This window comes from Octopus sinensis, linkage group LG7, assembly GCF_006345805.1.
Source record: "Octopus sinensis linkage group LG7, ASM634580v1, whole genome shotgun sequence".
Lineage (NCBI taxonomy): Eukaryota > Metazoa > Mollusca > Cephalopoda > Octopoda > Octopodidae > Octopus > Octopus sinensis.
In genome coordinates, this window is record NC_043003.1 from 7,068,642 (window position 1) to 7,082,666 (window position 14,025).

The 14,025-nt window shown below is 39.5% G+C and overlaps 1 protein-coding gene across 3 annotated transcripts in view; it reads right to left on the minus strand.

Moving 5' to 3' along the window:
- Positions 1-586: 586 nt before the first annotated feature.
- The window catches only part of LOC115214087 (X-ray repair cross-complementing protein 6-like), a 36,534-nt gene continuing 23,095 nt past the window's right edge, over positions 587-14,025 (minus strand). For 2 of the 3 annotated variants that reach the window (XM_036504478.1, XM_029783138.2), the window contains exons 12-20: positions 12,493-12,589; positions 11,911-12,025; positions 10,703-10,791; positions 9,821-9,949; positions 9,553-9,661; positions 7,336-7,497; positions 3,290-3,390; positions 2,480-2,572; positions 587-1,687 (exon numbers count right to left, since the gene is read on the minus strand). In XM_036504478.1, the coding sequence (XP_036360371.1) occupies positions 1,562-1,687; positions 2,480-2,572; positions 3,290-3,390; positions 7,336-7,497; positions 9,553-9,661; positions 9,821-9,949; positions 10,703-10,791; positions 11,911-12,025; positions 12,493-12,589 (1,021 nt within the window). In that variant the 3' untranslated portion in view covers positions 587-1,561. The remainder of the gene's footprint in view (positions 1,688-2,479; positions 2,573-3,289; positions 3,391-7,335; positions 7,498-9,552; positions 9,662-9,820; positions 9,950-10,702; positions 10,792-11,910; positions 12,026-12,492; positions 12,590-14,025) is intronic. The other variant, XM_036504479.1, reaches the window with a different exon arrangement.

A 14,025-nucleotide genomic window follows, 5' to 3' on the forward strand; every position in this document is an offset into this window, starting at 1 on the left:
GGGTCTTACCCTTTACCCCAGGTGACAGTCTTCCATAAACAACCTTGCCCAGACTTGTGCCTCGGAAGGTAATTTCCTAGGTGCAATCCCATGGTCATTCATGACTGAAAGGGGTCTCCTTATACATGTTTATACATAACAGGTTTCTTTTAGTTTCTGTCTACAAAATACATTCAAAAGGCTTTGGTCAACACAGGGATATAGTAGAAGACACTCACCCGAGGAACCATAGAAGGAACTGAACCCAGAACCATGTGGTTGGGAAGCAAACTCCTTACCACACAGCCACACCTATGCCTTGTGAAAGATGAGATTCCAGTTTGCTGGACATTGTTGTAGAGCTGAAAAAGAGGTAATTTCTACTCTTCTCCTCTGGAAGCCATCTACTCGCAATACCAGAGGGCGCACACTCTCCTACCCTGATGTAATCTCCAGGGATACAGGCATCCAGCAACAGGACCTCCGTAATGCCATGATGGACCGTGAGGTCTGGCGTAACATGGTAAATTCTATTGTCTCGACCACGGTCGAACAATGATGAATGATGATGATTATAGAGTTAATTTTTATTTCAAGAAAATTTTTCAACTAAACACACATACATACATACATAGAAAGAGACAAATATCTGTATGAAGTAAAGAGAGAACAACTTGTCAAAAACTGAATCCAGAAACTTCACCGGATGTCATCAGTTGAGTCTGGACACAATGGAATTAGTGAAAACCATGTATCTACAAATAGTCTAATGAGACGATATTGCAGGACGGGAGGCTTACTTGATTAAATTTGATTTGAGAAACGAATAAGTTTGCTCCAGCATTGGTTATTAAAAGAGGTGTGTTAATGCAAAACATAAATGTCGTTCAATGAACAGGGAATATTCACAGAACAATAGCAAAGCTGCAAGAATAAAAATAAAGTCCATACTGTAATTGATGGCATAAAAGATGGGCATATTAGACTCACCCTGATTCCAGTAACATATATTCAGAAAGAAAAATGGTCTTAGTGTATTAAAACATGTGAAAGAAACCCAGCATTGCACATAGGACCCAAGGCAAGTTTTATGAGACAAATTCTTGGAAAAAAAGTGTCTTATACGTCATCAAACACAATATGTATACATATATATATATATATGTATATATATATATATACACACACATGTGTATATGGTGTATTTGATGGCATAAAAGACATATGGGTATATTAGACTAGACATGCCCTGATTCCAGCAACACATATACAGGAAAAAAAAAATGTGTCTTGTAGACCATCAAATATGGTGTGTGTGTAGAGAGAGAGAGAATGAGATGTGTATGTGTGAGACTAACAAAAACAAAGATCAAAATGTTGTGACACTAATCCCCTCTAATCCTATATTAATCAGCAGTAAATGCAATATTAGCTGCCATTTCCATAGCAACTCATTACAAAAAATCTTGATGACATTTCAACGAGTGAATCCATATTTTCTTCTTCAATTCTTTTAACATGAAGGTTTTTGTATATAATCGACTGTTGTGGATTTGGGTATTGGTCAGCAAAAGATGGGTACCTATGTGTTGCTATCACCATAATGGCTTTTAATAGCATCAATTAAATCTTTCTTTTTCTTCGTAGAACATTTAATACCATTTTCTTTCATCAGTCTGTCAAGGTCAGCCACTTTGAGTTGCTCCAACTGTTCAATTAAAAAAGAATATACATCAATACATACATTTTTATATAAAAATCAAAATCAAATTCGATGATGGGCGTCTGTGCTAGCAGGGTGCAAAGAGCACCATACGAGTGTGATCATTGACAGAGTGGCTAACCAGCTTCCGTGCTGCCAGTGGAACTTAAAAGGCACCATTCGAGTGTGATTGTTACCAGCGTCCCCTTACTGGCTCTCGAGCCCCATGCTAGTAGGGTATTAAGAGCACCATCCGAGCGTGATTGTTGCCAGAGCAGCTATCTGGCCTCCGTGCTGGTGGCACGTAAAAGCTCCCACTACACACTCGGAGTGGTTGGTGTTAGGAAGGGCATCCACCTGTAGAAACTCTGCCAGATCAAGATTGGAGCCTGGTGCAGCCATCTGGCTCGCCAGTCCTCAGTCAAACCATCCAACCCATGCCAGCATGGAAAGCGAACGTTAAACGATGATGATGATGATGATGTATATACAAATATATAACACACACATATATATACATATATATATATATATATATATATGTCTATGTGTCTGTGTCTTAGCGTTTTTTTTGTGTTCCCTACAACTGCTTCACAACTGGTGTTGATGCGTTTATGTCCCCAATAACTTAGCAGCTTGGCAAAAGAGAGTGACAGAATAAGTACTGGACTTTAAAAAGAAAAAAAGAAATAGAAGTACCAGGGTCGATTCATTCGACTAAAAATTCTTCAAGGCACTGCCCCAGCATGGCCACAGCCTAATGACTGAAACCAGTAAAAGATAGAAGATAAGACTAACCTTCTGATCCATCCAATATACTTTCAAGTCTTTGTCCGTCAGTGGATGTTTACTAGAGTCTGTCTTTTTGGCAGTGTCGCCGCCTCCAGCTCTCTACAGTCACAGAAAAGCAAGAAAAACGAAATTATAACAAACAGTTTCAAATAACATATAACACACAGAATAATGGAAGACAATACACAAATACCAATGACATTTTAATTTATCGTTATTTCTTCTGTCTTTTCTGAGGAGTAGCCAGGTATTTGCTCTTCAGCAAGATACCTGTTCACGTCCCTCAAATCATACTTTAACCTTTTCATTACCAACCTGGCTGAAACCACCTCTGGCTCTGTAGTACAAATGTCTTATTTTCATAAGTTTTAAATTAAAATCTTCCACCAAACCTTAGTCACAATTTATGTTCCTAACACTAGCTTAATGATAACTAAGTTATTTTACTAAATTCTTTGTTATATTTAAAAGTAATCAAAAAAACCACAGAGCATCTCAAAATAAATACAGTAATGAAAGGGTTAACCTCTCGTCACCTGGCACCTTAGTTGAAAGGCTCTTGCCTTGCAAGTTACTTGGTGATTGCACTGGTGCTGGTGCCATATAAAAAGTACCGACTACACGCTGTGAAATGGTCAGTGTTACAAAGGGCATCCAGCAGTAGAAACCATGTCAAAGCAGACATTGTAGCTGGCGCAATCCTCTGGCTTGCCAACTTCTACTGAGCCATGGCAGCAGGGGAAATGGACATTAAACGAGCATGGATCTGGGATAGGGTCTAAGCAATCCATACAGACAGAACCCAGTGTCGCTTACCTTTTTCTTGTTGTCTGGGTTGTAGTCTTCGGGAAACACAGCTTCTTTGAAATTCTTTATTGCCTCTCCACCTTTCTTATCCATAGCCTTAGTGTCTGGTACTGTAACAATGATGATTAATAATAATAATAATAATAATGATAATAATAATAATAATGATAATAATAATAATAATAACAATAATAATAATAATAATGATAATAATAATAATAACTATGATGATTTCAAATTTTTGGCACAGGGGCAGCTTGGGGGAGGGAGATAAGCCGATTACATCAACCCCAGTGTTTCACTGGTACTTAATTTATTGACCCTGAAAGGATAAAAGGCAAAGTCAACCTAGATGGAATTTGAACTCAGAGTGTAATGGCAGGTGAAATACCACTAAGCATTTCACTCGGTGCCCTAATGGTTCTGCCAGCCCTCTGCCTTCTTAACAACAACAATGACGACAACGATGATGATGATGATGATAACAATGATAATAATATAATAATAATAATATAATAATAGTTTCCAATTTTTGCACAATGTCAGCAATTTTGGGGGGAGAGGGAAAAAGTCAATTACATTGAACCAAAATTTTTAAGTGGTGCTTGTTTTATTGACCCTGAAATAATGGAAGGCAAAGATGACCTTGGTGGAATTTGAACTCAGAACGTGAAGCCGGACAAAATGCTAAGCAAATCTTCACTTTTATAAGTGAACAATCTGGTATGTTGATTTTAATGGCCTACCAATGTATACAGTTAGTTTCTTTGCCCTAGGTGTTGGGAAGACACTCAGCAAGAAATGGAAAGAAAACTGAAAGAAAAATAGTAGTAGTAGTTGCTGAGACCCCCTTCAGTCATGACTGACCATGGGATTGCACCCAGAAAGTTACCTTCCCAGGCACAAGTCCGAGCAAGGTTGTTTTATGGAAGACCAGCAGTCGCCCATGCATACCAGCCTCTCCCTCTCCACGCCACCAATGTTATCCAAGGGAAAGGCAAAGGTTGATACAGCTCGGCACCAATGACGTCGCAGCTCATTTCTACAGCTGAGTGAACTGGAGCAACGTGAAATAAAGTGGCTTGCTCAAGAACACAACTCACAATCGTAAGCTCGATGCTCTAACCACTGAGCCATGCATAATAGTAGTAGTAGTAAAAACAATAATGGAGCTAGAACAGCTAAAGCAATACACTATTTACATATCTTAAGGTTTCAATCATTACCACAATGCTGTCAGTTATGTCTGCATTGTATGTATTCATAGGAGATTGTCCCACTACCAATTCATTAAGTACGTGAAGCCTATACTGCATTTAAGGAGGTCTAATAAGGCTAGAATATGTCCAGAGTTGTCTCCCATACAAATATCCAGGAATAAACGATCAGGACATAAATACAACATTATAAAATGGAAGAAAATATTAGAGAATGTATCTGACACAGCTGTGGCTGTATGAAAAAGAAGTTTGTCTCCCAACCAGACAGTTTCTGGTTCAGTCCCACAGTGCAGCTTGTTGGGCAAGTGTTTTTTACTACAGCCCCAGGTCGACCAAAGCCTTCTGAATGGATTTGGCAGGCAGAAACTGGTAAAAAAAACCCTATTTGTGTGTGGGTGTGGGTGCATGTGTGCGTGTTTGTGTCTTCTTGGCTTGACATCACAGGATTGTTGTAAATGAATGCCATTTGCTTCTAATATTCTACTCTTTTACTTGTTTCAGTCATTTGACTGTTGCCATGCTGGAGCACCGCCTTTAGTCTAGCAAATCGACCCCCAGGATCTATTCTATCAGTCTCTTTTGCCGAACTGCTAAGTTATGGTGACAATAACACACCACCATCGGTTTTCAAGCGATGTTGGGAGGACAAACACAGACACACACATATATACGACGGGCTTCTTTCAGTTTCCATCTACCAAATCCACTCACAAGGCTTTGGTTGACCTGAGGCTGTAGTAGAAGGCACTTGTCGCCCCCCACCCCCCAAAAAAACCCTCATGCCATGGGGAAATATTAACTTGCTATGAAACAAATGAGGATTGGTGACAAGAAGGGCACCCAGGTGCAGAAAACCTGCCTCAGGGAACTCTGTCCAATCCATGCAAGAATTGAAAAGTGATTGCTAAAACGATGATGACAACTCCTTCAGCAAGTTTCTCCCATCCCTATTGTTGATATTCATAAACAACATCACTACATCCCATCTATTATTATATCAGTCCCACTTATTCTTCTTACCAACTTAGTAGAATATACCGTATTTTAAGATGTATAAGGAACCTTTTTTTGTCAAAAATTAGGGAAAAAAATTAAGGGAGTTTCTTATACATAGGTAGGATTATAATCCTTTATAAAACCTTTTTTCCAAATTTTAAGCCCTCCCTCCTCCAAATTAAGGGGTTTCCTTCATCATCATCATCATCATCGTTTAACGTCCGTTCTCCATGCTAGCATGGGTTGGACGGTTCGACCGGGGATCTGGGAAGCCAGAAGGCTGCACCAGGCTCCAGTCTTATCTGGCAATGTTTCTACAGCTGGATGCCCTTCCTAACGCCAACCACTCCGTGAGTGTAGTGGGTGCTTTTTATGTGCCACCCGGACAGGTGCCAGGCGAGGCTGGCAACAGCCACGGTCGGATTGGTGCAATTTACGAGCCACCAGCACGGAAGCCAGTCGAGGCAGCGCTGGCATCGGCCACGATTCGGATAGTGCTTTTTACGTACCACCAGTCCAGGGGTCCTGGCATCTGCCGGGTGCCAGTCATAGGATTGGTTCAATTTCGATTTCGATTTCACTTGCCCCAACATGTCTTCGCCTTATACATGTTAAAATACAGTACTTTACTAAAGAGATCTCATAAGACTGGAGTATGTCAGTTACTTTCACCAATTGGGCTAAAAGACCAGATCCACTTTGGTGCACTATTTCTTGCAGTAGATTGGTCTGGTATCCAAACAACTGAAGAAAGCCACCAAGAAGAGAGGCAAAGCAGTTGAAACCAGTTCAAGGCGGATGTGGTTTGCCAAAAAAAAAAAAACTGATAGAATAAGTACCAGGCTTAAAAAAAAATAAAATGGTTTGGGGCTGATTCATTCTACTAAAAATTCTTCAAGCCAGCACTCCAGCATGGTCACCGTCTAATGATTGAAACAAATCATCATCATCATCATCGTTTAGCGTCCGCTTTCCATGCTAGCATGAGTTGGACGGGTCAACTGGGGTCTGTGAAGCTGGAAGGCTTCGTCAGGCCCAGTCTGATCTGGCAGTGTTTCTACAGCTGGATGCCCTTCCTAACGCCAACCACTCCGCGAGTGTAGTGGGTGTTTTTTACGTGCCACCTGCACAGGTGCCAGACAGAGCTGGCGAACGGCCACGAACGGATGGTGCTTTTACGTGCCACCGACACGGGGCCAGGCGAGGCTGGCAACGGATACGAACGGATGGTGCTTTTACGTGTCACTGGCACGGGGCCAGGCGAGGCTGGCAACGAACACGAACGGATGATGCTTTTACGTGCCACCGACACGGGGGCCAGGCAGAGCTGGCAAACGGCCACGAGCGAATGGTGCTTTTACGTATCACCGGCACGGGTGCCAGACGAGGCTGACAGCGAACACGAACGGATGGGTCACTTAACCCCTGCTTTCTGTTATATGGTTTGATTTTGATTGTTCTCACTGGTCTTGCCGGGTCTTCTCACGCACAGCATACTTCCATAGGTCTCGGTCTCTGGTCATTTCCTTGGTGAGACCTAGAGTTCGAAGGTCGTGCTTCACCACCTCGACCCAGGTTTTCCTGGGTCTACCTCTTCCACAGGTCCCCTCAACTGCCAGGGTGTGGCACTTTTTCACACACCTATCTTCATCCATTCTCACCACATGACCATACCAGCGCAATCGTCTCTCTTGCACACATCTGATGCCTCTTAGGTCCAACTTTTCTCTCAAGGTACTTACACTCTGTCGACTATGAACACTGACATTACACATCCAACGGAGCATACTAGCTTCGATAAAAAATATAAAAATAAAATAAACTCCACGATAAACTTACATGTATTATCAACAAATTCTTCAGATGATTCCTTGTCCAGGACCCTGTTTTCGATATTCATCCAATGGTACTTAAGAGGAGGATTGTCGAAGTGGGTGAAGTTGTATTTGATTTTAAGGGATTTGATGAGTTTCTTGGCCAAATCAATCTGTCCGTCTTGAGCTGGAAAGAAAACAAAATACAACAACCCAATAATGCTGATCTTTAGTTGAGGTAACAAAAACAGTCAATATGGTAACTATAGAAATGGCAACTCTTTCTGTTGGTGATGACAATAAGTGGTCCAGTTGATCTGATCAATGGAACAGCCTTCTTGCGTAATTTATGTGTAAGTGGCTGAGTACTGGCCGAGTTCCTTTCGAGCATTGGACCTGACGGAGGCAAAGTGGCTATCCCAGTCTGAGCGATAGATGGAAGCAAAGTGGCATGGGAGCCAGTTAGGTGGCACTGGTATCAACCACACTCAAATGGTGCTTTTTACGGGTCACAAGCACAGGAGCCAGTCAGGCAGTACTGGCATTGGCCACGCTGGAATGGCACATATTACATGCCACTGGCACAGGTGCCAGTCAGATGGCACTGGCATCAGCCACAACATTGTTTTCAATTAATCACATATTAACTTGTAGCTTCAAGATTTCAAGGTTGTGATTGTTCGCTTTTAGAATGACATTGCAGGGTTGGTATGACAGGCCAGATCTAATGAATTTCAAAGAAAAACAGGTAGAATACTTGGGTTGGACATGGTTGGTTTAACTACAAAACGATTAATACTGGAAGGCACCATTACAAACAATTTTATTTTCAAGGGAGAAAAAATAGAAAATAAAGTCATTTATTGTGGTGCCATTCATAACCCTGATGATTCATTGAAAGTCAAATTAACAGGAATAAATTGTCTTTAACCCTTTCGTTACTATATTTCTGACCAAAATACACCCCTTATGTGTTTCAATTAATTTCTAACAATCATAAATTTAGTCTGGTTTCATTAAACAACTATAACTTTTTTATTTATCAATATATTAATCTGATTTTTGGAAGATAATTTAATGAAATGTTCTCAACCAATTCTATACTATAATTTTTGTCACAAAGTGACTCTAATTGCAGGTAGATACAGGTAAATTCAACAAAATATTAAATTATTAAAATTTTGTTCGAACATCGCTATAGAAAATGGGTTATTAGCTAATATTCAGTTGGGTATACAACAAAATTTTACGATAGAATTTGTTATTCTGGGTAACTTTCTGATACCCATAATAATATTTATGGCAAAATAGTCTTAATTTCATTTAAGGTTATGGGAAACCACAAACTATCCTTTCTTTCGTTTTGTTTACATTTAGCGTAACGGTTTGTTTCCGTCGTAATGATTTCAAATAGGCTCATTCGAAAAAGTCAAAAGAAATAGTCTAAGGCCTTACTCTTCTGGGAAAGTCTCTGGCTTGGTCCAGTTTCTTCAGAAAAATCACCGAAAGAAACAGTTTTTAAATTTTCACTCCATTCAGGTGCCAATTCATTTTCTTTATCGCTGTCGGAGCTCTCGGATTCACTGTTTTCACTTTCGGAAAATGAAACATCAGATTCATTATCAAATACCACGTGCTTTTTTTTTTCAGTCATAGAGTTAGATTTATGAAGGTCTTCAGTAGAAAATCCTTTGAATTCTGACTTGCTGCTTGATATAATGAAATTTGTATCCATTTTTTGTCAGAATTACAAATTTTGAAAACACAATAGGAACAAATTTCGGAAAAAAATCTCCCAAAATTCACGGAATTAAAATTACACTTCGATTTTTGTACAAAACTGTAGTTGAACTGTTTACGAAGTATAATACGTGTTTTCACGAATGTACTAAAGAGATTTGCTCTGATATTCTCATTTAAATATAAATAGGTAAATTCGGGCGGTTTGGTCACATTTACCAAAATTTTTTTCGGGCGGTTTGGTAACGAAAGGGTTAAGGAACGCTCTATGCTGATGCCAAACCTACAAGAAGTAGCAGCTAAATCACCAATATAGTCAGAGGTGTACTATACTGAGAAAGAAAACAAAATGCCTTTGATCACATTTCTACTCAATTAGAACCATCTTGTAGCTAAACAATGACAACAACAATTATATTTTTCCTGTTGCTCCCAGGGATGTTATAAAAAAACCCCACAGATTTGTTCATTTTGAAAAGCGATGCTAACAAATTTGACAAACCTTTTGTAGTAGGGGCAACATTTAATTCTCGGAAATCTTCAGCATGAGGAAGGTAAAGCACATGAAAGCCTGGTGGCATTGACTGGATTTCATTCTCAAAAGTTTCTTTCTGAAAGATAAAAGATACATCACATTAAATCTCATACGTTTACAATTTATTGTAAGCTTTTATAATTTATTATAAAACATTTGTGAAATATTCCAAATGTTAGAATTTTAGATACAATTCAATTTCTTGCAAATATTGAAACAAAAAAGAAAAGCATACCTGTGGCAGTAAGGCAACAAATTCCGGAGCGGATGTTTTAGATGATATATATTCACAAATTGGTACAACACCTCGCTGCAAACATCGGTCAAGTAAAGCTGAGAAAAAGCATGTGCTGCCACTTGTAGACTGTATTTTGAGAAAAGAAAGAAAAGAAAAAAACTGAGAATGGAAAGGAGGATGGACACAGAGAGACAGATGAGGGAAAAGTTATAAGATACAAAGATTTAGAATTGTAAATGGGAAAACAGAAATTTGAAAGGAGTTCAGCCACAAGCTATAATATATATATTCATTGATTATATATCATTGGTCAAATGGTGAAGTGACCTGCTAGATATACCACCCAAATTATCTTTCAAGTTGCACTCTACAGTTTAACAAAAGAAAAATAATAAAAAAAAACGTTTGGAAACAACACCACTTGTATGACAGTGGTGCTTATTTACAACCATCACATGATGTTTAGGGAAACATACACACAAAGACAAAGTTCACCAAAAGGGAACAATAAAATAAGTGACAGACTTACAAAAGAAAAAATACTGGGGTCTGTAGATTGGTTTGTTGGGGTAGGGTGTGTGAAAAGTTTTCTTGTTACATGTGGGAGGAACATACAGGTCAGGGGCTAATGGATAGCAATAGTACGGTGAGACAGGGTGTGTGGGTGGAACACGAGTCAGGGGCTAGAGGATAGCAATGATACAAGGAGAAATGAATTTGTAAATCATAAATTTGAAATATTCTTCTCGTGTAGAGAAAGGGCCATAACAGAATAGAGTTTTATCACAAACAAGTTGGTATATAAAAGTTTTGCTTTTCAGCTGTTAAAATTGTAAAACTAAAATCAAACGGTAAAAAAAAAAAAAAATAACAACAGACCTTCTCTTCAGGATAAATGAAGTGTGTTGGTTTAATATGGTAATGTGTTCTCACATCTTTCTGTTGCTGAAAACCCAGGAGTTTGAATCCTATAAAGAGAAGGTTAAATTACTTTGCAAGCAGTCACAAGAGTGGATGTGCGATTGAGAGGCTTGCTTCCCAACCATTTGGTCTAGGGTTCAGTCCCACTGTGTGGCACTTTGGGCAAGTGTCTCCAACTATAGCTTAGGTCAACCAGGGCCTTGCGAATGGATCTGGTAGACAGAGACTAAAAGACAACTATCATACATACAGGGTCCGGTGAATAGATTGTCCTCTATATTACACAATAACACTGACATCACATTTTAACAGATATATTTACCAAAATTACATAAAAATATCTTGAAATACTAAAGAGTAAATTTATTCAATAAAATTGCCTTTGGCTTCATCCACTGCCTCTAGATGACTTCAGAATCTCCTGCAACTCTTCTCAATGGTCTCCTCATTTAAGTTGGTGAATGCTGCCATAATCCTTTCCTGCAGGTCATCTTTCGTGTAACAAGGAGTTTTGTTGGTCTTTCGCTCAACTGTGTCCCACACATAATAATCAAGGGGGGTTACAGTCTGGGGAGTTAGGTGGCCTGGTGTTAGGGGTGATGTGGCCGCAGAAATTGTCTGACATCCACAACTGGGTTCCCCTGCTTGTGTGTGCAGAGCCACCCTCTTGGCCCAATCTGATCTAGCAAGTTTCTGCAGCTGGATGCTCTTCCTAACGCCAACCACTCTCAGAGCGTAGTGGGTGCTTTTTACGTGCCACCAGCAGAGGAGCCATTCAGGCAGGCCTGGCATCAATCATGTTCAGATAGTGCTTTTTACGTGCCACTGGCACGAGGGGGCCAGTCAGGAGGTACTAGCATCGGCCACATTTTGATGGTGCCTTTTACATGCCACCGGCATGAGAGCCAGTCAGGGGATACTAGCATCGGCCACATTCGGATGGTGCTTTTTACATGCCACTGGCACAGGGTAATGAAGATTATGTGACATTCATTCATGCTGTTCTTAAGAATATTATTAATGTAACTGATGAGAAATGATTTCATTTAAAGAATGAAACTGGATGGCAACTGTGACAATCTAAACTGCAAGCATACAAGCATGTATGTCTATGACTGCAAAAAGCCAAGCAGCCTCTTAAACAATTCTTCAGTAACAAAACTCACCTGGTTCACCAAACATGCGAATTTTCGTGACTTCCTCTTTCTCAAATGTAGCAGTCTTGTTGCCATATGTCTTGGAATATTTGATGTCTTGAGGCATAAGAGTTTCACCAGTATCCTGAAGAATATTTTTAAAAGTACTAAGTGAATAATTCTTAGATCTTGGGATAGCCTGCTTTGCTTCAGTTCATTGAAGGAAGCAGTTTATTAACCAGTTATTGGTATGTGACTTGTACTAAAAGGAAACAATTATTAAAGTCTACACTGACATGACTCAAGAAGGAAACATTATGATTGTGAAATGGTCAAATAATGTGATGTTGATGTCAATGGACAACAAAGCTGATACATACAAAGTGCATTCCTGAAGTTTTGAGAGAACTGTCTCCTTCAATCTAAAATAACAAAAGGTGGCAGGTCAGCTTATTAGATGTATTACGATGACACATTAAAATTCAAATAATCAAGAACAGTTGCAACTGCTTCTCCTAAAAAAAGACTCAAAACTTATGGAATGCACCTTGTAATTAAAGGCATGTTTAATTAAGTCTGATGTACGACTGGGTCTTAACATATATTGAATACCTGTAGATAAAACTGTCTGTTACTCTTCACTTCACTGTTGTCCCTCTTGTAAAGACGAACAGACGGAGGTTTTTGGCAACGTTGCTTCAATCGGAAACTAGAATGAGAGAGAAAGAGGATTACAATTGGCCTATGTTGTGGGTGTGAGAGAGAGAAAAGGAGGGAGGGGAAGTGGGGAGAGGAAAGGGAGAGGGGGAATAGAGAGAAAAGGGAGGGAGGGAAGAGAGAAAGAGGGGGAAAGCAGGAGAGAAGGAGGGTAGAGAGAAAGAGGGAGGGAAGAGGGAAAGAGGGGGGAAGAGAGAAAGAGGGAGAGAAGAGGGAAAGAGGGAGGGGAAGTGGGGAGAGGAAAGGGAGAGGGGGGAAAGAGAGAAAAGGGAGGGAAGAGGGAGGAAAACAGGAGAGAGGGAGGGCAGAGAGAAAGAGGGAGGGAGAGAGAAATGGGGAGGGAAAGAGAAAAAGAGTGAGGAAGAGAAAGAAAGAAAAGAGGGAGGGAGGGAAGAGAGAACAAAAGAAATAAAATTGGAGAAATTTCGATATGGCAACACTTTTTATAAAATTATTTGATGCAACATTGGATTGAAGTCATGCTGGAGCATCACCTTGAAGGGTTTAGCCAACAAACTGACCCCACTAGTTATTTTTAAGTCCAGTACTTATTGTATTGGTCTCCTCTGTGGAACTGCTAAGTTACAGGGATGTAAACAAACCATCACTGATAGTCAAGCGGTTGTGGAGGATACACAGACACACACACACACACTCAGAGGCTTCCACACAGTTTCTATCTACTAAATTCACTCAGAACGCATTGGTCAGCCCCAGGCTATTGTAGAAGACACTTGTCCAAGGTGCTGCACAGTGGGACTGAACCCAAAACCACACGGTTGCAAAGCAAGCTTCTTAACCACACAACTATTCTTGTGTCTCTGCTGAGATATTAACATTTTACCTGAATCATGGACATTCCTCTCAGTTTCATCTCACCCTGATTAATCAAACAACTAAATAATTCTCAGAAGAATCCAATTGATTGCCAAAATGCATTAACTCCTTACTGTTTAAACCGGCCACACCTGGCTCAAATATTCCGGCTGTTTTACATTCAAACTGGGTAGATCCATCTTATCACACCTACCCTGCAATGTCATTCTAAAACTAAACAAATACCAGATATGGCCGATCAAAGAAGAAAATGGAGATTTGGAAGTTAATAATTGTTTATTATTAACAGTAAATTAATCATCTTCACTAATAATTATTAACTTCATAATCACCATTTTCTTTTTTTTTTCCTTTATATGAATATAAACTATGTTTTTATATGTATACTTATTTTAAGGAAATTTATTCCCTAAAAATATTAACTATTGAACCAGTATTTTCTGGATGAAACCATCCCTTCCTGAGGTCAACACACCCTCTAATTAGATTATATACATATATATATATATATATATATATATATAATTATTTGAGGGAATATTATTCCTAACTTACAGGGAAAAATTCAATTTAGAAATACTAAATCAAATT